Source organism: Hippichthys cyanospilos, chromosome 2 (assembly GCF_059441005.1).
Source record: "Hippichthys cyanospilos isolate Australia breed blue-spotted pipefish chromosome 2, RoL_Hcya_1.0, whole genome shotgun sequence".
In the NCBI taxonomy this organism is placed as follows: Eukaryota; Metazoa; Chordata; class Actinopteri; order Syngnathiformes; family Syngnathidae; genus Hippichthys; species Hippichthys cyanospilos.
The window spans coordinates 6,328,595-6,350,784 of NC_142370.1; the positions used below are offsets into that span (position 1 = coordinate 6,328,595).

At 40.8% G+C, this 22,190-nt stretch overlaps 2 protein-coding genes across 19 annotated transcripts in view; both read right to left on the bottom strand.

The window, feature by feature from the left end:
- The window catches only part of unc80 (unc-80 homolog (C. elegans)), a 54,591-nt gene extending 52,272 nt beyond the window's left edge, over positions 1-2,319 (bottom strand). For 14 of the 18 annotated variants that reach the window (XM_088437101.1, XM_088437137.1, XM_088437127.1 and 11 more), the window contains exons 1-3: positions 2,054-2,318; positions 1,763-1,811; positions 1,292-1,448 (exon numbers count right to left, since the gene is read on the bottom strand). In XM_088437101.1, coding sequence (XP_088293227.1) covers positions 1,292-1,448; positions 1,763-1,811; positions 2,054-2,145 — 298 coding nt within the window. In that variant the 5' untranslated portion in view covers positions 2,146-2,318. Of the gene's footprint in view, positions 1-1,291; positions 1,449-1,762; positions 1,812-2,053 lie in introns of all 18 variants that reach the window. The other 4 variants (XM_088437156.1, XM_088437111.1, XM_088437084.1 and 1 more) reach the window with 1 other exon arrangement.
- Positions 2,320-3,032: 713 nt separating this feature from the next.
- LOC148427030 (uncharacterized) overlaps positions 3,033-22,190 on the bottom strand; it is a 46,883-nt gene continuing 27,725 nt past the window's right edge. The window contains exons 3-19 of the mRNA XM_088409075.1: positions 21,133-21,318; positions 20,874-20,948; positions 19,794-19,961; positions 16,657-18,402; positions 15,529-15,690; positions 15,284-15,412; positions 12,332-12,384; positions 12,190-12,225; positions 10,201-10,374; positions 9,981-10,098; positions 8,790-8,846; positions 8,331-8,638; positions 6,843-6,935; positions 6,439-6,531; positions 5,091-5,172; positions 4,896-5,008; positions 3,033-4,211 (exon numbers count right to left, since the gene is read on the bottom strand). Coding sequence (XP_088265201.1) covers positions 4,002-4,211; positions 4,896-5,008; positions 5,091-5,172; positions 6,439-6,531; positions 6,843-6,935; positions 8,331-8,638; positions 8,790-8,846; positions 9,981-10,098; positions 10,201-10,374; positions 12,190-12,225; positions 12,332-12,384; positions 15,284-15,412; positions 15,529-15,690; positions 16,657-18,402; positions 19,794-19,961; positions 20,874-20,948; positions 21,133-21,265 — 3,750 coding nt within the window. The 5' untranslated portion in view covers positions 21,266-21,318 and the 3' untranslated portion in view covers positions 3,033-4,001. The remainder of the gene's footprint in view (positions 4,212-4,895; positions 5,009-5,090; positions 5,173-6,438; positions 6,532-6,842; positions 6,936-8,330; positions 8,639-8,789; positions 8,847-9,980; positions 10,099-10,200; positions 10,375-12,189; positions 12,226-12,331; positions 12,385-15,283; positions 15,413-15,528; positions 15,691-16,656; positions 18,403-19,793; positions 19,962-20,873; positions 20,949-21,132; positions 21,319-22,190) is intronic.

Sequence of the window (22,190 nt, forward strand, 5' to 3'; positions counted from 1 at the left end):
TGGGGTGCACCAGATTATGAGGCGCACCCTCAATTAATAATAAATTTTAAAACTTTTTCCAATCACAATATAGTAATACTCAAAGTAATAACAATAACTCAAATAATAACTCTAAACTCTCAATAGCACAATAACTCAATGTCAATATGAGCAACCTTGTTCAACTGTAAACACACAAAAGAAACAGGTAAAGCTTACTTTATCACTTCATTCCCCATCTACGAATCCCAATCTCAATATTGATCCATATATAAGGCGCACCTGATTATAAGGCGCACCATCAGCTTTTTTTTTAAAAAAAAAAGAGGCTTTTAGGTGCGCCTTATAGTGCGGAAAATACGGTACTTTTATTAAAGTAAGATCAAAACAGTTCTATGAAATTATTTGCCGAAACAACGTGCACAGCCGTACGTGACACGACTTTATTTGTGTCAAGTACAACACGTTTGTCTTTCATTTTTTAGAAAAGTTTGTTTTCAAAAATGATATGTAGTATTTTCACTTAAATAAGATGCATCCAGTACATTCTGAATTCTGTATCATTGTACATAACCCCCAATATTAAGTTCATTTTGCATAATGTTACAGCGAATACATTCATTCAGTGCTTTTCTAATAAATTTTGAAAAATTAGGAAAGAGTAAACATTTTGCCCACTCTCCACGACAACTATAAATAAGCTAATGATCAATAAAACATTGTGTAAGTATACCCAAAACGGTGTCATTTTTCACATTAGCAAAAGAAATAAGCAATATATATTTATTTTCAACAACTATTCACTACTTTTCACAGTGTTTATAAAGGTTGCAGGTTAGTCTAAAATTGAAAAAAAAAAAAAAAAAAAACAAGTGCATCAAAGTGAATGAAAAAAAAAGCCAATCCTTCTTTTAAAGTAATTACACTTCACATGGCAAAAGCAAAGCCATTTCCCTGAGGATGAGCCCCTCCTGGCATCGCCTCAAGCCCCCGCTATTTGAGAAGGACTTCATTATTTGGACCTGATATTTTACCTCATTTGTGATGAACCCTTGGGCCTATTTCTGTGGCTATGATAATTATAATTATCATGGAGATTACCTGGTGGTACTTGATTTCATTCTTTTTAGAACTACTGACAGGATATTTTAAACCATTCTAAGATGGTAGCAGTTATCACTTTTTAGGAGATTTTACTGTATTTCAGTATTTCAGAATACAAATAGATACCCATTTTTTATGCTGCATTTATTTCTCAAGATAATTGGAGCAGTCACATTGGAAGACTCGGTATAAGGCAGGGTATCCTCACCCAGTTTGTTCCTATTGGACAGTAAGATGGAAGTGCAATGGAGAACATGGGGCAGGGCAGCTTGGACCAGGTCCCAGCGGGAGATGCTCTGGATGGCCTCGGACAGGGCCGGTGACAAGCCGTGGAGCTTATTCTCCACCAGGACTCGCTCAAAGGACTGGAGTGGCGGCCAGGGAGAAGCACAGGAGACACATAAGACACAAACCAAAGGGTCTTTCTTTGACCGTGTGCGCCATGGTCTCAAGTGAGGCGGGGCCCACAGGGAGACAGTGGCAGCTCTGTGTGGATCCAAGGGGATCTGGCCAGGCATCATTATGGATATGAGTTCTGGCTCCTGAGTAATGGGAGGAAGCGAGCTGGCAAAACTAATTTGCTAAATGGAAAATGAAGAGTGCACTTGATTTGCAGGTGAATTCAAGCAAAATAGATTATCTGCTTATTTGGTCATACGGCAATATTAAAACGACTTACCACGCAAGACGCTTCATATTGTTTCCCCAACTTTGGACGCAAGAATGCACTGAAATGAGAGGAGAAAGAAAAACGATGATATTCCTATAGTTCAGACGGAACGACGGGCTTTTGCACGCCGAGGCAGTTCACGTTCGACGTTCCGTTTCGTTTCCAGCTGTGACATCAGCGGCGCCCATCACCATTAACAACATTTTCTCCGCTTCATTTAAGCCCTTAGCTAACAAACGGCTCCAATCAGTCTGTTGGAACTAGAACGAAGACAAACACCTGTTATCAGTCAAGGCTAACCTAGTCTGTCGCCACAGGAAGGTCTGGATGGGGAACGGGATTCCTTTCCCGCACTCCGGCTCGTTGTCATCCAAGCTTTTCCTCTTCACCATGTTGGCGAGTCCTCGCCGCCTGTCCTCCCCCCCGTCCTAGTCCTCCCGCCTGCGTGCGACCACCCGGTGGCGGCGGCTGCTGCTGCTGCTGCTGCTGCTGCTGGCTCAGGTGAGCGGCAAGCTTTTCTCACGACATGATTGGATTCGTGCTGCGTAAAATGGCTGCAAGTGTCCGTCACCGTGCGGAGGGAGGGAGGTAGGGGGGGGGGGGGGTGGGGGGGGGGTGGTGAATGGAGGGAGGGAGAGAAAACGAGGAGGAAGGGGAGAAGGGAGGGAGAAAGCTGCCGGGGAGGAGGCGATGGGATTTTGCAGCCGCCCATCAACAGCGGCAACGAAAATGTCATTGAAAGACGGTGTGTGCGTGCGTGCGTGCGCGCGCGCGTGCCCGTGCGCGTGCGTCCGCGGCTCGGCAGATATGGTGTATTATGAGTTTCAATTTGAATGTTCAAGTTTGAATCGGATTTATTTGTGTGTGCGTGTGAACCTTGCAGAACGTTGGGTGAGTTTAAAGATTCGATGACTTCTCCTTGGTTACCCGGATGTTGACAAACACTATGTTCCGTATGAATTAAAAAAAAAAACCCACAAAAAACAGAAATGTCATTTTGAATTATGTCTGAACTAGCGAGTTTAAATTTGAATTTTTTTGCCAGTGCAATTTGTCAATATATCATTATATCTATACTGATAATAACTACAATGTGAAACTCTGGTATGACATGCATCCCTCCATTTTCTACACTGCTTATTCTCATTATGTTTATGGTGAGCACGGAGGTTCCATTGGACTTCAATATATTGTTCAGGTGTAGTTGAAAATATCCTGTAAGACGCATCCCAAACACGGATTGTAGCCGCAGTTGATAAAATATCAAGTAAGCATCAAGTAAGTTCAGTGTTCTTTATTTCCCTTGCCATTGTTTTCCATTTGAGCATTTACTCATGACAACATCGCAAACAACATTTTAAATACACTTACACAGGTGGAGATAAACACCGGAGGGCAGGTACCAGACATTAGGGTGGACATTAACAACAGTGAGCGGAGAACACATTAGAAAAGTTCTCAACTTATGATAGCCGCACGTCAAGCGTTCCATGCACTCTTCATTTCTGTAAAACAAACAGGTTCAATCACATAAACTCTTAATTGGAACGGTTTTATACACAAGAGCACTCGTTCGTTTTCCCTTTGTTGCACAGTAAAGCCCCCCAGGGATTGAGAGGTCTTTAAACTCAGCGTTACAAACAGATCTGTTGAATACTCAAATATGCCTATTTAAAATCAGACAACCAGAATTCATTCTTCATTTGCAGGAGAAAAAACCTATTTGAGGACTGCAGCCAAAGCCACCGTACAAAACGACAGTGAAATATAAAAACACAAAGCACAATTTATCCGACGGGTCATCACATATCATAAAACCACTACAAATCATCTTTTTTTTTCCTTTCAATGCCACTTTTTTTTTAACAGACATGCTCATCACTCTCGTATTAGACGCTAGTAGTTCTCTTGTCACAGTTTTAAACCGAGTTTTAAATTGAGTTCACTTTAGGAGTGGTCCCCATGCAAGAGCAGTGTAGCAATGCGTTAAAAAAAAAAAAAAAAATCACTGTCCAATCCGATAGTCCAATCTTTCGCACGAGTACACAAAAGTCCAATGCAGGAAGAAAACAGTAACTTGTGTAGTGAGTGATTGAACAATACCCGGGAGATTCTCTTTTTAAATCCCTTTGAAAAGTAGAACCATGGAGGTGGAGGGTCTGGAGAGGACCGTGGGAAAACACTGGATGCTTTTGACTACATGAAACTGCGAGGGACGATCGGACCGGATGCCTCAAAGGGGGCTGCTTCATAAGCCCTGCTTGGCCAGTGCGGCGGTGACATCTTGCGCCAGTGTGGAGAGCTGCGGTGACTCCAGGAGGTTGACGCTGCCGGCGGAGGACAAGTGGGGCGAGGTGCCACCCATCTCCAGCCCGGGGGACTGGGTGACAACAATTTCTGCGCCGTGGTCCACCCGAGCTTTGGCGGACTCACGGAAGGTCAGCTTGTGGCTTTCGATCTGATGAGGAGATGATGGCAAGAGTTCAGAGCAAAACACGAAGAAATATTAACGCTGTATTATCCACATTCTCTCCTTTCTCTCAGTCCCCTCAGGTGGAGTCCTCACAACTTTTCAAAAAGAGTAAAAACCCCTTTGAGGTTGACTTACCAACACGCAATGCCTCAACTTTGTATTATACATTAAATTGGTATCATTTTCAGTGGTGCACTCTCAACACCACCCTGATATTCTATTCAGTCTGTAATTGAACTCGTATGAAGAATATGCAAACGTAATATGCTGTCTCAGATTAAAATCACACACACAGAGCTGCCAGCCTTCTCCAACTGCACAAAGAGGCTTTAAAAATGAACAAGAATAAGTACAATGAAAAAGGTTACACTACCTAAACAGTGCGATTGCCCAATCTCAATCTGCATAAAAGCTTACCTTCAAGGCTCCCTTGTGTTCACAAGCATTATATTTGCCACGGCTTGTTCTAAACAATTTTAAACTTTAAATTGGTTAGTAGTGTTTAAAAATAGCAGATGACCCAGAAAAACTAATAGCATCAGTTTCTGAACAACGAAGACATTGTGTAAAAGGGTTTTAGGTTAAAATTAAAAAAAAAAGAAGAAGGTGGCGAGGGTTATTTTTTACACACGGGCAAATGGATGTCCAATTGAAAGCAGCATTTTTTACCATCACATTCCCGCCTCCTGGCATGTGGCTGGCATTGTCCAGGGAGCCGACCTTGGATTGAGCTTTGTCTTTGAAGTCCAGCTTCACATTCTCAATCCGGATGTTGCCTCCGCCTGGGAAAGGCAAAGTGAGCAGGACGGTTACAAAGTTATTTTGATCTCTTTTCCGCATACTGGTTTGGACATGTGCCTCTACCTGGCTTGTGGCGGATGTTGGACATGGAGCCACATTTGGAGGTGATGTGGCTCAAGTCGATTTTGTTGGTCTGGATTTGGACCTGTGGGAAGCAGTGGCGTGTCCGTGTCATTCTGTGTTTACAGCGAGGACAAGAGCTGCAGAATGATACCGGGATGATCTCTGAATAAGCATGGGGTGGCACGGCATGCATGCGGATAAATTCAGATTAATATGTACTCAACTGAGACAAGAGGTGGCGATGCCAGCACATGAAAGCACAACTATAAATGAACACTGACACCAAAGCTGCGGTGCATTATTTGAAACCTCAAGGAATTCATGTACATTTTATGGGGCTACATTATAAATGATGAGTGACATAACCCCTTTGCCATGTTTGTTAACTCTTTCAGTGCCACGAACAAGGAAACTCGTCTTTGAAAATACTTAAGTTGTGTGCCAATGACGAGAATTCTTGTCAAATTTGCTTTTGTATTTTCTTAATGATGAATAACAACTGTTTTTTTTTCAGACTTTAAGCAAGCAACATTCTATCGTCAACAGACTGAACATGCCTGCATGTTTCGCAATAACAGATTTATCGACAACGGATGAATGAATCGATGGATTTTTTTCAAGATAACAAGTCTCTTCTGTCTCCTTTTGGTTAATTGATTGATTATTTTAGGCAACATATACCATATTACACCTACAAAATATATATATATATATATATATATATATATATATATATATATATATATATATATATATATATATATATATATATATATATATATATACACACACATTAGATATATATAATTACATGTCACAAACTTTTAAAGAAGACATTATTCAATTTATTTTACACATTTGCTATACTGGTTGTTTGTTTCAAAAGATAAATAAACACCTGCAGAAAAGCAGAATCGGACTATAAGCTGCAGAACTTAAATCATGGGAAAACACTGTGGTTTATAGTTTGAAAAATGTTACTTTACTAAAGAACGGAATAAGCTAGGAACCTAATTTTTTTATGATTGAAGAATAGAATCGAATAGTTCGCAAGGTACCAGGCAAGTTTCCATAGACAAAACATCCAATATTTTATTGTCTTAAAAGACGAGCGAAAATGCTCAAAATCGGCTCAAAATCGGCTGGCATTCTAGGGGTTGCCGTTTCCCAAAACACTTGGCACTGAAAGAGTTAATGCAATTAAAACAATAACTCTGTTCTGGACTCAAATGTATTGTATAAAACAACAATGTTTAACACCAATGTTCTACAAACCCAGAACAGCTTTGTGATTACAAATCAACATTTTTTTGTTTGTTGTATTTTTTTCATCATCAAGTCAACTCACGTTTCCTCCGCCAGGGGCGTGCTGGAGTTTGTTCAGGGAGCCGCATTTAGCCTGGACGTGGCTATAGTCCAGTTTAACGCTCGGGATCATGACCTGGGAATGACAAGGAACTATTTGTGTTGTAAACAAACAAATGACAGAGAGATGGGCCACTTGAGTGATAAGATATGGGCTTCCAGAGAAGCCCCTCGTCCCTTTAAAATGACACTTCATATAAAACGTCATTGCCGTTCTTACCATCCCGGTGTTGCCGTTTGAGCTCATTCAAGCCACACTTGTTTCAATAAAGCATTTTAAAATGCAACCCGCGCAACGTGCAGCCCACTAAGAAATTATAGTGGGAGGGAAGCAGCCAAAAAAAAGGAGAGATGGAAGGGATCAGGAAAAGATAAAGCCGTACATACATTGCCTCCTTTGGGCGTGTGCTTCAGATTATCCTTGGAGCCGCACTTTGACTGAACATGACTGAAGTCCACCTTCTCATTTAAAATTTGCACCTAGATCAAAAAGAAATAATAGGAAAAAAACCTGTGCCTTATCAGTGAGGTTTTAAATTTATGTTTAACATGTATTTAGAGTGTTTTTTCTTCATAGCTTATCAATAGCATACACTTCAAAAATGTGTTATCAGTCGAAGGAAACTGAAAAAAATAAAAATACATAAATAAATTAAAAAAAACCTGCCCCAGCACATGAAAGCACAACTATAAATGAACACTGACACCAGTGTTCGCTGGACAAGCGAAACTCATATAACAGGTTTCCCTCAGATGCTCCTTGTCAATATTGAAACAGAATGTACGGTCTATTTTAGTGGATGAATATTGCTTGATGTATTGCTGCTATCAAATTATACTCGCACTTGAAATCAAACATTATGGAAAATGGTGGCATGCAAATACTGTACTTAAGAAAAGTACAACCTTGAGTTATGAACTCGTGGGCCTATTTGTAACCCAAAACATTTCTAGCTTGAGCGAATATAATAAAATGAAATGAAATGAAATGCATGTAAACTGTTCCATATATTTTTTACCAGTGAATGTGTGAAATAAATACATTGTATGATGTAAAACGTATGATTATAAACCAATTAAAACACTAATTAAAACCATCTCTTCTTCTTTAAATATAACTTGTGAGGATGAAAAAGAATCTCCTTCCATCATAATATGGGAAGTTTTTTTTTTTAATTGTGTCCTAACTCATTGTTTGATTTTAGTATATCATACCAGGGAAATTAGTCCATTTCGATAAAAAAAAAAGAAGTGTGACATCACATTGCCATTTAAGATTATTTTACTATACATTTCTTTCTGTCATTTTTATATATTTTTTTTTAATTGCCTTCCTCACAGTATCACCAATGAGCGACCCTTATTTCTCAGTTTTTAAATTGATCTGTACATCTATACAGTAACTGTCTGTCTTCTGCCCCCAGGAAGTCATGCACACCCACAAAACATACAATACGACGACTTTATCATGATGCACAAACTATTACGATGCCATTTTCCTTATTAGAAAACAAATTCTAAACATGATTGCTATTTTGAGAAAGCTGCAACAGATTGATAGCATTTAAATTCATTTCAATGGCCACAGAATGAGTGACACCCGTGTGCCTCATGAAATGCATGACCACTTGAGGTCTATATTGAAAAATCAGACTTAAACTGTCCACATTATGCACCTATAATTCGCTTTAATTCCTTTCATGACGTTCAGGAACGTAGAAACAAGAAGAAGGAGAAGTTGGAAGCAAGGTCAGAGATGAGCTATATTTGTTTGAAAAAAAAAACCCCATCCAAAAATCAGCCAGGAGAAGAAGAAACCATTTTCCACTCAACTTCAAACGAAATTCATTATAAATGTAGTAGCGGCAAAATTACCTGTCCACCTTTGGGTTGATGTTTAAGATTGGAGGTGGATCCAATCTTTGACTTGACATTCTTGAGGTCAGGCAGGGGCTGGTTGAGAACCTTCAACTGACGCTGGGCTGAAGACGGGGACTTGGGAGGGGTGCGGATTATCGCAACCTTCTTCTCTTGGAGAACGCTGAACGACTTGGGCGTGTGGCTGCCGGGGGTGCGTGAGCCAGGCGTGCGGGAGTAACTGGGGGGGGTCCCAGGCGTAACCGCGGAGGATCCCGGGGTAGAAGTGCCGCTGCGGGCTGACCAGGAACGCCCAGAGTCAGTGCCTGTCGTGGTAGAAAGTAATAGGCACGTTATTGACATCATGCAGTAAAAGGTGCTAAATAGGTCATATAAAACACATGAATAGTTATGAACACAATGTGCGAGTGAATGAATTTAAAGGGAGGCTGCGAAAAGGCTAAAGAGGATCGCTACCTGCCATACTAGGGCCCCTCCCAGACCTGCTGTCGGCCTTGCCCTCAGTGTTGATGGCTAAAGGAGAAGGAAGGTGGGGGGATGGTGGGACGGGTACATATGGTGAGTTATCACTTCGACAAGTTTCCCCAACTTTGAACCTTAGCAACTTTCATAAATTGTGAAACATCTCACGTAGGGCTACACGGTTATGCTCAAAATACAAATCACGATTATGTTGGTCAATATTGAAATCAAGGTCATTAATCACTATTATTTATTTAATGTCCTTGTTTTTAAACAAGCAGTATATAAACAAGGCTTTGAGACTTGATACTTCACGATGATAATAAGCTCAAATTAATAAATAAAAGAAATAATACACAAACCAATGAAAAAAATGAAGCCTACTGAGAACCAAGCACGTTGTGTGCTTTTAAGCAAATTTGACTCAATTAGCAGTCAAAATGTCATCTTCGGTCACGTCAAAGCGAATGTATTCAAATTATTTGCAATTTTTCAAAATGGTCTCAGTTGACAGCTAGCACTGCATATATTAGGAATCAGGTGAGACACCTAACGCCATGTCACACTGGTAAATAATATACTGTATTAGGGTGAGAAACGCAGAAGCTTTTGTCATGCAAACATGTGGGAAACATTGCTCCCTGGTGGTACGATGACAAAGTGCTTGATTTGACATATCGGCTTTTTAAATGTTAATATTGCAGAGGATCATCTTAATCGTGGCAGCCAGTATCGTGATCGCGATCAAAATTCGATCAATTGCGCAGCCCGAATCTCACAGCAACCCATCTAAACATAAATGGCAAACAAAGTACAGTACTGTTTTCATAATGAAAAACTGTCCACAGTTCACAGATTCCCAATCACTCTGCAATGGAAATTATGTGTGGGAAATGATCATACTGTCCATAATTCGCCAGAGAGTTCATAATTAAGAGCGGTGTGTGTCTTTTTGTAATTTCGGGCAAGTTTATCAGGTTTGTTTTTAATCAAAAAGGCTCACATTTGCTCCAAAGTTTTTCGAATAAATTGAGAGGAAATCCCCCGTTTTAGTGTCTTGAATCTTTTGACATTCTGTTTGGTGATGCGCCTTATAATTTTTTTTCTCATGTAAAATGTGTGCGGTATGATTTTTCTAATGCGATGATGTATCAATAAGAGTAGCGAAACCCTGGTGCAGCTTACAAGTTGGCCTGCAGGAAGTGCTGTTGTCTTCTTGTTCCGCAGCAGGAAGGTGGCGGGTCAATGACTTGGACGGCCTGGGGAGAGACGACCTCTTCTCTGGACTGCGGTATGCTCTCTCCTGGCAAAATAAATAAATATAGAAACATATACATATAGTCTCTGATATTAAGTAAATGTGGTTGCTCCGTTTGCATACTTTTTTTTAATGAACTTTCTCTACCTGTGTGCTTTTCTGAGGGGGAGTGCGAGAGCATGCAGAGGGCCGGGCCTCACTGAGCACTGCCTCCACCTGGGGGCTCCGTTTAAGACTACATGCAGAGTCAGGCCGTGGGGGCTGCTGATCAGAACACTGACTCTGCACTGCCATTTTTAACAGAGCAGGTCGGGTCGGGCTCTGGTTGGCGGCCACAACAAGATGGTGCGAAGCATGCCAGAAAGATGGTGATGTGGCAGACAGACAGATGGAGAAATTATGACATAGCGTGGGATGCAGTGGACATGAAATGTGTCTATTTATATTTTTTCGTATAATAAATTAAGCTGAATTTTTTGTATACAGTTTACTGTAGATGCACTTTACTGTAACTTAATAGGAAACATTTTCCTATCTATCTATCTATCTATCTATCTATCTATCTATCTATCTATCTATCTATCTATCTATCTATCTATCTATCTATCTATCTATCTATCTATCTATCTATCTATCTATCTATCCATCCATCCATCCATCCATCCATCCATCCATCCATCCATCCATCCTTCCTTTCTATTTTCAGGAAGTAGGCAGGGTATACTCTGGACAGGTTAACAGCTAATCGCAGGTAATTTTAATAAAATATTTTTCATAGTTGTTCCAAATATTGACGCCTTGAATCGATGCAAAGCAAGTGGATCATCCCGTGGAGGCTAACATAAACCATAAATAAGCATAGGCAATCCATAGTCCTCTAACCAGAGTCAGCATTACTGGGGATCTCATTGTTTGTGCAACCTTTCTGAGTCATAGTTTCATGATCCGAAATGCATACGGTGGTACACAGTCGTACCCAGCAGGGCTATTTATACAGACGTAAACATGAAAGGGAAAGCTTAGAAAGAAGTGTTAAAAGATTTTTTTGGTTGTTTTTAAATTGTATTTGTTTCAAGACATTGCTTTCCCATAGTTTAGCAAGCATTCTGGGATTTTTTTTTGTCAAATCAATTTCAGGAAAACCTGGCTTTTTATTTGTAGCGTATGTTACAGATGACGTTTAGACTAACGTTGAAACCGTCACCCATAATGGTTGTTCGGGCCGTTAAAATTGGATGGCTTGGTAGATGTACCTGCAAAGGTTAAATATAATCTAAAGCAGTGGTGTCAAACAAATTTTGATTTTGGGCCGCATTATAGTGATAGTTTCTGTCAGAGGGCCAGAATGACTGTGAATTCAAATACATTTTAAGTGTGTTGATCACACGTTCACCAAGATTTAATATCAGAAGTCGGCAAAAACTGTTCAAAAGAAATTTGGAGAGTAGGAAAATGTTTGTTTTTCTTACCCCAAATTTTTAAAATTTAAAGACAACTTGCAATTTTGGTCTTTTAGTCAGAAACCTGAAGTCAAATCAGCATTTCAAGGGCCACAAAAAGTGAGGTGGCGGGCCGGATCTGGCCCCCGGGCCTTGACTTTGACATCTGTGCATGCTATTGGCATGACTGCCAATTGTATTCTAGTTCTGACTGCACACACATAGATACATCCTAGCAGACATAATGGCTTGTTGCATTAATCAGGGGGATAGTTCATTTTGATCTGCATGCTTATGTGGTAAATTACTTAGGTTGAAAATACTACTGCATATTTTAACTTGTTCCAGGCCAAACTATAGAGGATGCTGTGCAATGATATTGTATTACTTTTAAGTGTTAGTAGAACAATGTACTTAGAAAAATTTGGGTTTGTCTGATGGACCAGCGACGACCGACAATGACGGTAGCAGGGCGGTGCACCACCGACTGACGGACCAGTACAAAAAAAAAATAAAAAAAAGAAAGAGGCCCTTCACTGCTATTTCCAAGTCCCTTCATCAGTCATGGAACATACGACCTGTGATTATTTTAATTTCTCTGACTGTGTACAAGAAAAAAACAAATACATAATAAAGACATCCTGTATGAAAATGGACGCGTGGCACACATACGTTTTACAACAATTTCTATACTTACAGGTTTCCTCTGTCGAGACAGATTTAAAGAGAGAGGCTGGCATGCAAGACACAATGAGAGACACAAATGCAACCATGCAGAATGAAATTAAAAAGGTCTTTTCATGCAATACCCATATCAAAAAAGGCAGGGGGTTACTTACAGTGGGTCTCTCCCTGGACTGATGGACACTTAAAGGCTGAGAGCTTTCTACACCTGTGAAGAAACAAAAAGTGATGCTTTAATGACTGATGTCAAACAGCAAAAAGTCACTTGTGAGTGTCCCTTTTCATCTTACAGATTTTCTCAGTCACATTGGTACATTTCCAAGATCGTAGTTGAAATTTGAATGTACCATTTTCAAAACAACTCGTAAAAACAGCAAAACATCATAGTCAGGGGCATTGTCAGGGCTTTTTCTGCGTGGTGACCAGGCTGATACAACACCACACTGTGGGGTGGCCGTGCATGCATGCATGTGTACATAATTCTTTATCATGCCATTTACAGTCAGGGTTCCATGAATTAAATATTCAATGTATTCTATAAGCTTTATAACACAGATAATATCAATAGATGGTGGCAGAGTATTGAGGGTGTAAGAAGACTGCATTTATGTAAAAATGGCAGAAACATCACAAATGCCAATTTTGCCGCTGGGTGTAGGGGTGTCCAAAAGGTGACAATGGGTGGGCATGGCCTACCTTGGGCACCATGCAACTTTGTCCTTGATCATGCTTCCTTTGCGAAAGCTATCTTCTTTCTCCAAATGATGAATAAGTCTCTCAAAATTAACATGTCAATGGTGAACTTTGGAGGATTTTTTCCAAATTTAAAACTACAACTTATTCTAAATGTAAGATTTATTGCAAGGGAATGGGTAAGAGCACTGTCATTTGCAGATGCAAACAGATGATGGGACACACACTGTCCATCGGTTCATCTGGCGTTTTGTCGACGGATGGCCAAATGATGAAAACGTTTTCAAAATAACAGACTAAAACCGACAAGACGATAGATTCTTCTGTGATTGTTACCATTTGTGTCACCTGTCACCGTTGCCAACCATTTGTCACCCTTACCCACTTTAACTCAAAACAAACAAGCGTATACAAATGACCATATTTCTCAGATTACAAGTTGACTTCACTTAAAAGCCGACCACCCCCCCCCCCCACCCTCTTTTTTAAACTCAATATGGGTGAATTTTACAAAAATGCGATTATAAGTCTACCCCTGTATGTAGTGGTTACATAGATCATGGCTGTCCAATAATAACACATGGTGTGTCTTATTAAAATGACGAAATTGCAGTATTTTTTTAGACACATTTCTTCATCGTATATTGAATAACATACTGTTACGATTATTGGGGGAAGGGGTGGGGCAGAAAAGAGACAATTGCGTTAGTTGCATTTTCCGCGGGCAGAAGAGCATGGGAAGCAGACGTGCAAAGTATTGCGAACATATTGCAGTTGCTGTGATGTCGGACTGATGTTGTGACACATTAAATAAACACAAAATGAGACATTACCCCACTTGGTAATTCTTCATTTGACCAAAGTACTGAAGTTGTGCGAGCCGTTACCGTCATAAGATATCAAAGCTGAAGACGTAACAGTTCAAATGACACACAGTCGAAACGCCAAACCAGCGAACCACTTTCTAAATTAATCACTTTGTATGTTGGTTCATGAAGGTTCGAATGTTACATTGTTACTCAACTCACACTTGGAAGTCTCTGTTCATTTCACCCATCATTATTAAATAGGTAAGCATACATACATGCACCTGGGAATAACTAGCTGAGTGCTAAAGTATTGATGTGCAGAAGCTACTGTTAAGCAATGTACTTAGCAATGAAGGCAGTCATTATGGTGGGGATATCAATATTTGCACTCTCTTTGGTTCATGGTTTCATGAACTGAAATTTATACTGTACATAATCTTGCTCTTTGTACAGGTCTAAAATCAAAAGCAATGTTTAGAATTAAGTATTAAGAAATGTCTGTACGATTTTGCTTTTCAAATATCATTTGAATGCATAAATCGCGTGCACATTGTTAAGGAGACAGCATTCAAGTACCCAATCAACCAGCAAATGTAAGATAGAGGTTTTAAAATTCATTCATTCAAATCCATTATCATTAGGATAACTGAGTGTGTAAGGAAAGGGTATAAAGTTTAGCTTTTGTGATTTGGTTAATGTTTGTTGTTATGAATGGCAAAGTTTGTTATTTTTCTTGGGGCCATGGATTGTGAAGATACAATGAACTAATGGCAAAATATTGCTGAATGTGAGACACATCAACAGAATCTCAGCATAATGGTACATCAATATGACAAAAGCAACTGATAATGTCAGGAATAAATCATTTGCTTGGGTGCAGCAAAGCATTTGATGAGCACAAATGGAAAAAAAAAAAGATTTCAGAAATTAAATTCTGACCTGAGAAATGTACCAAAATACAGAGCAAAACTGTGTGTGTGATGCCACAGGAAGAATCCATAAGGTCCTGATCAGTCTCTTTTCATAATGACCAGATATGGGAAATACACGTCCAGAAATTAAAAACTCTCCCAGAGTTTGGCACAGTTCTACTTAACCGGCAGGTAAACAAGCCTGACTGATAGAAGCACCTGTGGCTAAGGCCGAACTGTGGTAGAGTTTTTACTTTCTAGACCAGAATTTTCCATCGCTGATGACAAAAGCAAAACAGCCCAAAAAAATAGAACATTATTGCACATACCAGCAAAACAAAACATTGCAATATACTAAGACAGCATAGCTTGGATATGAGGCAGAACCAGAGAGGGTTCGGAGGTTGAAAAAAAATAAATAAAAGGACAACAACTGGTTTTCATCACGATGGTGTGCACTACATTATGTTTGCCAGCCTCACAAACAACTGCTTCTAACAAAACTGAAAGCCGCCAGTAGAGAGAGAGCAGATATCAATATTGCCATGACCTTAATTATGTACACATTGTTCAGGCTTCATGGTTGGAACGCCGTATCATCACCTCCTAAGCCCATTTTAAACAAATCCACTGCTATTTAGTGTAGTTGCACTCTCTCAATCCATGAAGCAAAATCCTGACAGCAAGCGTTCACCTGCAGCTTTGCGTCTAGCAGAACAGTGACGCAGAGCTGGCCGAGGATGTCTGGCCACAGCTTTGGCTACAATTTTGCGAGTCTGGAAGGCCGAGACCTTATTGTGGTCCGCCCTCCGCATGATGCTTACTAGCAGAGAGGAGAGACAAGATTAACCACATTGCGAAACTCACATTCAAATGTGGTTGTCGCTGTGTCATGGATACAAATTAAGGGCATTCAAACAAATTTGGGGGATTTGAAACCTTTTTTTTTCTTCATTTCTTCTTTTGGGCGAAAGCCGGGGCCTTTGCGTGACACATTACTTCCTCTGCCAGGGATTCGTTTAGAGGGCGTGTCCGACCCAAGTACGAGGTGGGTTGAAGGAAGGGCTTGGATGTGCTTTGCCATGATAGTTTTGTCATCATCTGCAGTGGAGAGGCATCAAATGAGGAACCAATTCTCCGTGTTCCATTTATTACACATACATATACAATGGAACCTCTCAAGCCAAATGGTTTGAGTACTTTTTCCTCCAAATATCACAGTTTGAATAGCCCTTGTGAATGATGTCAGTGTACTACATATTCACATTAAGCACACTTTTGTTATTTTAATGGTTCATTAACGTGTATAACGTATTCTTGGAGGAAACAAGAGAGGTTATGAGCACATCTGCCTCAAACGTCTCAAGGTGGGTGACAAAATTTGGACCCCATCTCCACTGACGTTATCTACCTTACCCTCTGCTCTACTAGACAAAATCAGTTTCCACTGAGGAAAAAAAAAAGTAGCCTGGTTACATAACGTGACGTATATATTTTGGAGGCCATTAATTGGTGAGACACGTTTGAATATGTGGCTTGTAAAAGCAGACAGGGAAAACAACCACCATTAAGGACAGAGAGGAAAAACAATGAAAAAACTTTGGCTTGCCCAAACTTCCTTTGATGGACTTCAAACGGATATTGTCATCTGCTTGATGTTATTCCAAAATAGCCAACCTTCCAAGCACCAAGTACAAAAATCTTCCATTGTTCCGTTGTTTTACTTGCTTATTTTACACACGCTCACTACCATCGCCATGAACATACTTCATTGGCGGAGGCGATGGAGACGCAATGTTTTTTAGTGTAGAGCGGAGTCGAGTAGCGCAGGGTAGAAACCGACAGTGGAGATGGGGTTTGGGCTCAGACATTATTTTACGTGTTTTATTTCATTTTGTGCAATAAAATAAGTGCTGTTTTTTTTACAGTTATTTGCTGATATTGTACAAGTGATCTAACAACTACAGAATACAATATTTACAGCTCTTTACAGTAGTATTTACCGTACTAATTGGGGTGTGAGCTTAGAGGTTCCACTGTCTGTCATAAAAATGGAATCCTGGGTACCTTTTGAACCAATGCAGCTACTGTTCGTGTCACACATGGAGACGTCTGCTGCATCAGTTGGAGGTTGGCAGGTGTCTTCTAACTTTTGACCTGTCTCCACTGATGACCTGTCATCCTGCACACCAGTCTTCTTCTCCTCTTTGATTTCAATTTGATCACATTGACTAACCTTTTCCTCCATGTGACCTATGTGTTGCTGTTTGACATTGTCAGGGCATGCAACGTCGCTGAGAAAATCACTATTTGATTTCCCAAAACTGCTGTTTCCATGGAGCACCTGACCCACTTTCTGTGGCTTGTTCAAATCCACTTTGAAGATCATATGCCCATCAGCATCAAATATCGTCTCTTCAACAACCTCTATGTCAGCCTCTTCTTCCACTTGCGCTTGAGGTATAATTATGAGTGGAGAGGGAAATTGTGGCTTCAGAGAGCCGTCCTGTAAGTAGAGTGTAGTCACTCCATCAGAGGGCTTTAGGGCTTTGGGGATCTCTTCCTTTTCTCCTGTTTCCGACCTTGCAGGTCTCTTGGGATTATCTAGCAACTTCTTGCAATCTTTTACTTGTTCAGGTTTCTCTTTCTGTTCTCTGTTAATCTTGCCAGGCTCGCTAGTTGTCACGGTCTCAGATGAGTTATCTTTTGCCTTCTCTCCAAAAAGCCCTGTTTCTTGTGACATACTATCTAGGATTGTGGATGAGGTGACAGTCAGGGGGGCAATGCTTTCATTTTCTGTTGATGTAAATAAGAAGGAAACGTCGGGTGGAATAGGAGAGGCTTCTCTTGAAGGGTCTTTTTCAATGTCTACTTCAGGAATCGTTTGTATTTTCATGTCAGTGGGGAGATGGCTACCCGAACTAAACTCCGTCCGTCTATCTTTTGGACGAGGGATTCTGAGGCGATCCGGTTTCATTCCGCATGTCACAGCTTTTTCCAGTACCTTTGGCTGTGAAAGTAACTTTTGTGATTTTCTATGTTTAGCTTCTTTACTATGTTGGAGGTTGTGATCATCTTCAACTTCAGCAGCTTCAAGGTTGTCTACTTGGAAATCCATCATAGGGAGACAAGGGTAAGAACAGTCCTCAGGACTGGCTTTGTCAGCAGGAGAAGGCATAGGTCCAGAGGACTCATTAAAACCACAGTAACCCGGGTCCCCCTGCTGTCTTTCTTCATCTACTACTATTAAAGTCTGCTCGCCAAGGGTGAGCTTGGATAAAGATCTGCTCACCAGAAAAGCCACATTGGAGGGTGCAGTCTTCGGGTTAATGTCAACAGAATCCACCTTCTGGAAGGCAGGTTGAGGGAGGACACTTGCCTGGTTCACCGTTTCCCAGTTGGTGCAGGATTGCTCAGAACGTAAATATTTGTCTTTATCAGGTAATGTTGTGATGGAGACAGATGAAAGCATCACAGACGAGCACCTCTCTACAGACTTGTCCAAGATTTCAGAGACTGGGCCCGAGCTTTCAAAAAAGGTCCTTGACTTCTGTCCCTTCACTTCCCCTGCACTTTCTTCTGTTTTTGATGTGTTGTCAAACTCAAAATAGGTTTTTATGCCCGGATCCATAAATGGATCAGCCTTTACCTTTGTACCAGATTTCGAAATTGATTCGATGACTAAGGCAGTTTTCTCTTGTTTTTTTTCTTCCGCCTCATTTCTTGCATACCCACAGCACTCCGTCCTGGTCTTTTCTCCGGGTTGGGCTGCAAGTTTGTAGAACACTGTACAGCTTTGTGTGGAGTCACATTAACTAAAAGCAGCATCCATAAAAGCTGGGCAACAACAGCCAAGCCAAAGCCTTGTTCACACAGAAGCCGTAGCTCTTCAAACACACGTTGCGCTGCAACGGGAAGGTCACAGCAGCTACGCTTACGTGCTGAAATGAAGGCATGAGTTGCATGATGTTAGGTGACAAAAACTCTAATGAAGGTTGGTTCAGCAAAAGTGCAATTATTCGCTCAAATATGCAGCAATATTTCCCCCCAAAATGAAACTGGTGGCATGGGTATTTGAAAAATAATACAAGTCTATCCACATCTATTGTCTAATAAATGCACATCCATCTGAAAAAACACCTACTGTGCTAGCTGACGAGAAAGCTTCAATCTTTTGATAAACAATGGTCGATCAATAACCTCCTTAGTGTTTTATCGCTAAAAAAAAACATCCAACAAGTACTTCTGTCATCCTCTAGTCTACATTGGGCAACTTACACATCATATGTCATGAATCGGTTTTAGACATATGCTCACACTACCATTCCTCCTTCCACTTGCAACACCATTCGACTCACTCGTTTACTTCCAAATTACAGGCACCTTCAGGGCCTCACAGACAATTGGATCTTACAAAACTCTTCAGCATTCCATGTAACCCGTCTCCCTACATTACATTATTGCCAAGAATCCTTAACAGATGTAATTAAAAAGAAAAAAAAATCCTTGCATCCGATACCTACATACTGTAGCACAGCTAGTGGTGACCCTGCAGTTGTACTACATGAATTACCATAAGTTTTATCCGTTTCGACTATGTATAACACCACGTATGCATCGCAATGGGATTGCATTAGCAAGTGTCTTACGGTGAGGTGTGGTGAGCGTGTTAAGCTTGTGTTTGAAGACCCGCACAAAGAATGAACATTAAAGACTAACCCCCCCCCCCCCCCCCCCCCCCCCCCCCATACAATAGGACAATAGGAAGATGCAATTACCCAATGCCTTATGGTGTAATGAATATAGTGATATATTTCAAAGCAAAAACAAGGAAAAAAAACCTACATGAGACATTGTTCCTGGAGAGCACAATATTCCAAACAATCACACATTTACAGTGTGATAAATATCAATTGCATTTGCAATGTATCTGGCAACAGAGCGTACAGTCATTGTCCGCAAACGCATGGGTGATTCATGGGTGATACTAGAGTCCAACAACAGTCATGTAAAAGCAAATTGTGGAAAAGCACAAAATAATCAGGACGGATAAGCTTTACGATTTAAGAGCAACAAAGCTGCAAGAAGCAAGACATTATGCGCAAGGACATCTCCTGATGTACTTTTACAATCACACACATGCACTCAGACTCACACGCTCATACTGAAAGAGACAGCGCTTTGCACGTTGCACCCTAACAAACCTTTTGTGGAAGGACTGTCCTCCCTGGGATGACTTCCTCCATTGAGCACCTCAGGTGTTTGGGCTTGCTCACCACCCAAAACCTGTACTTCTGTTACCAAATCTTTCTCCTCCGCCTCATTCCGCTGTTTCTCCTCCGCAGAGTAAGCACTGACAGGCTTTACTTTATCTTCTCAAACAAGGGATTTGGGGCAGGTGGGCAAGACATGGATGGAACTGGGGTTACATGGGTTCACAACACTTTTGGACATATGATGGAGATGCATGTGATACAATCAACAAATACTCCTTTCAGTTCCTACTAGTGAATACTGAGAAAATCCTGGGTAGGAGGAGGAAGAGAAGGTGTTGCACAGTTTACTTTTTACCACCTAAATGCGTGTAAAATGAAGTTTAAAAAAACATTATTGTAGAATGATAAAATTAAAGTAGACATTTGCCATTTTGCAGCTCAGTTTGAATCTGTTCTTTGAACGTCTCCTCTATGAACGTTGCATATCATCTCTGCGCTTGTATGGGTTTTCTCTCTGTAGTTCAGCTTTCTCACACGTTTTTTTGTATTTATATACAAAAAAATAATATCTTTTCTATCATTTATACCTATCTATGAATAAATATGTTGTTATGCTGATGTGGTAAGAGCAATAGTTCTGACAAAAATTTGCCGAAGTCCTGATAGTACAATGTCTGTGACATTCAGATTCTGCCCTTATACTACAATTGAATCCGATGCCTTTAGATACTTCTTTTCAGTGTGTCGTGGGTAGCTTTAAACTATTCACAGAATAGCAGATCTGGATGATTGCATGGCACCGTGCAATAACGACATGCTCAGAAATATGTCTTTCGAGATACCCGTAAAGGTGTCACATGAGGAAAGCTCCCTAACGAGTGTAAAAAAATCGACCCAAGTGAAAACATCTTGGGGTTGACATGGTGCAGATGACACAGCATGTCGGTCAAAGATAAGACCAAAGGGGAGTCGTGGCTGACATAATTGGCGTTCTTCTGTTTAATCTCACCACCGTTCACGCAATCACGCGGGTGGTCCGAGTAGCCTAAAAGCGTGCATTAGGTGTACCTTGTGCCGCTGGCCCCATCTGCTCAGCGGATGGAGAGGGAGGAGGGGAGGGAGGCAAATTGGCTGAGTCATCCACTGTGGAGGGAGAGAGAGACACACACTGACAAGACATGGGCGGGAGGAATTCAAGAAAAAGGCTGTGCTAAGGTGCGCATCTTCAAATTCTCTCGATGTCCGCGAGCGGATGACACTTAACACATCACACACATAGACATGTGCATAGCTCCACCGGAAGATACCAAACACAACACTTTCATACCTGTTGTACTCGGATGCGCGGCTGCCCCCCCATGGAATCCATTCTCCTGGTAGCTGTAGGCTGAGTAGCCATTCTCGCCATTCTCTTGGCCGTTGGAGGCCCAGTGCTCCTCTGGCTGCCGACTGTCTGCCATGCCTGCCTGCCTGCCTGCCTGCCTGCTGGGACACCGGGGAGGGGATGGTCCACCTAGAAAATGAATGAATGCAGTAGGTCACATTGAGAGGTAAAGATACAGAAATGGAAAGGCTCATCTAATTAGGAAATAACAAAGACAATATTAAGTTAAAAAGGCAATTGTACCAATGTGGCCACATGAGTGACTGGTATCTCACAGTACTACGGGGAAGATTCAACAGCAGCACAATGATATGACTCTGAGGAGCATTCAAACATCATATGAATCCAAACATTAGATTCCTCTTGTCTATTCTTCCTCTTTAGTTTCTAACTCTCCTAGCTCCCCATCTACGAATCCCAATCTCAATATTGGTCCACATATAAGGCGCATCTGATTATAAGGCGCACCATCAGCTTTTTCAAAAAATTAAGGCTTTTAGGTGCGCCTTATTGTGCGGAAAATAAGGTCATTTCTTTCTGTATACAGGGGTAACCAAAGTAGGCAGCACTATGGTTCGGTTGCCATTTTAAATGCAAACAATAAAAAGGATCTAAATATTAAAAGTACTTAAAATATGAACAGCGAGGCTGTTGAAAACTCACGAGTGGTGAGGTTTGCCATAAGCTTTGATTTCTCTGTAGCGTAAACAAACAGGGCAACGCTCCATACAAAGAATAACATTGCGAGCAAGGAGGAAAACGGCTGGGTATAAGGACATTTATATATGTGCATGAATATACAGTAATGTGTTTTATGAACAGAGGAATGTAATTAGCGGAAATGATATCTACGTTATCTGTACGTGACACTTTCGATCTGGTTAGCAAATTTAACTTGTTGACCTTCATGAAAGCCAAATCTAAAGTGAGATATTTTGTTAGAGATATGGCAAAATGTTGACATAGCTTGAACCCGAATATTGATTGAATTAACAAAGCCA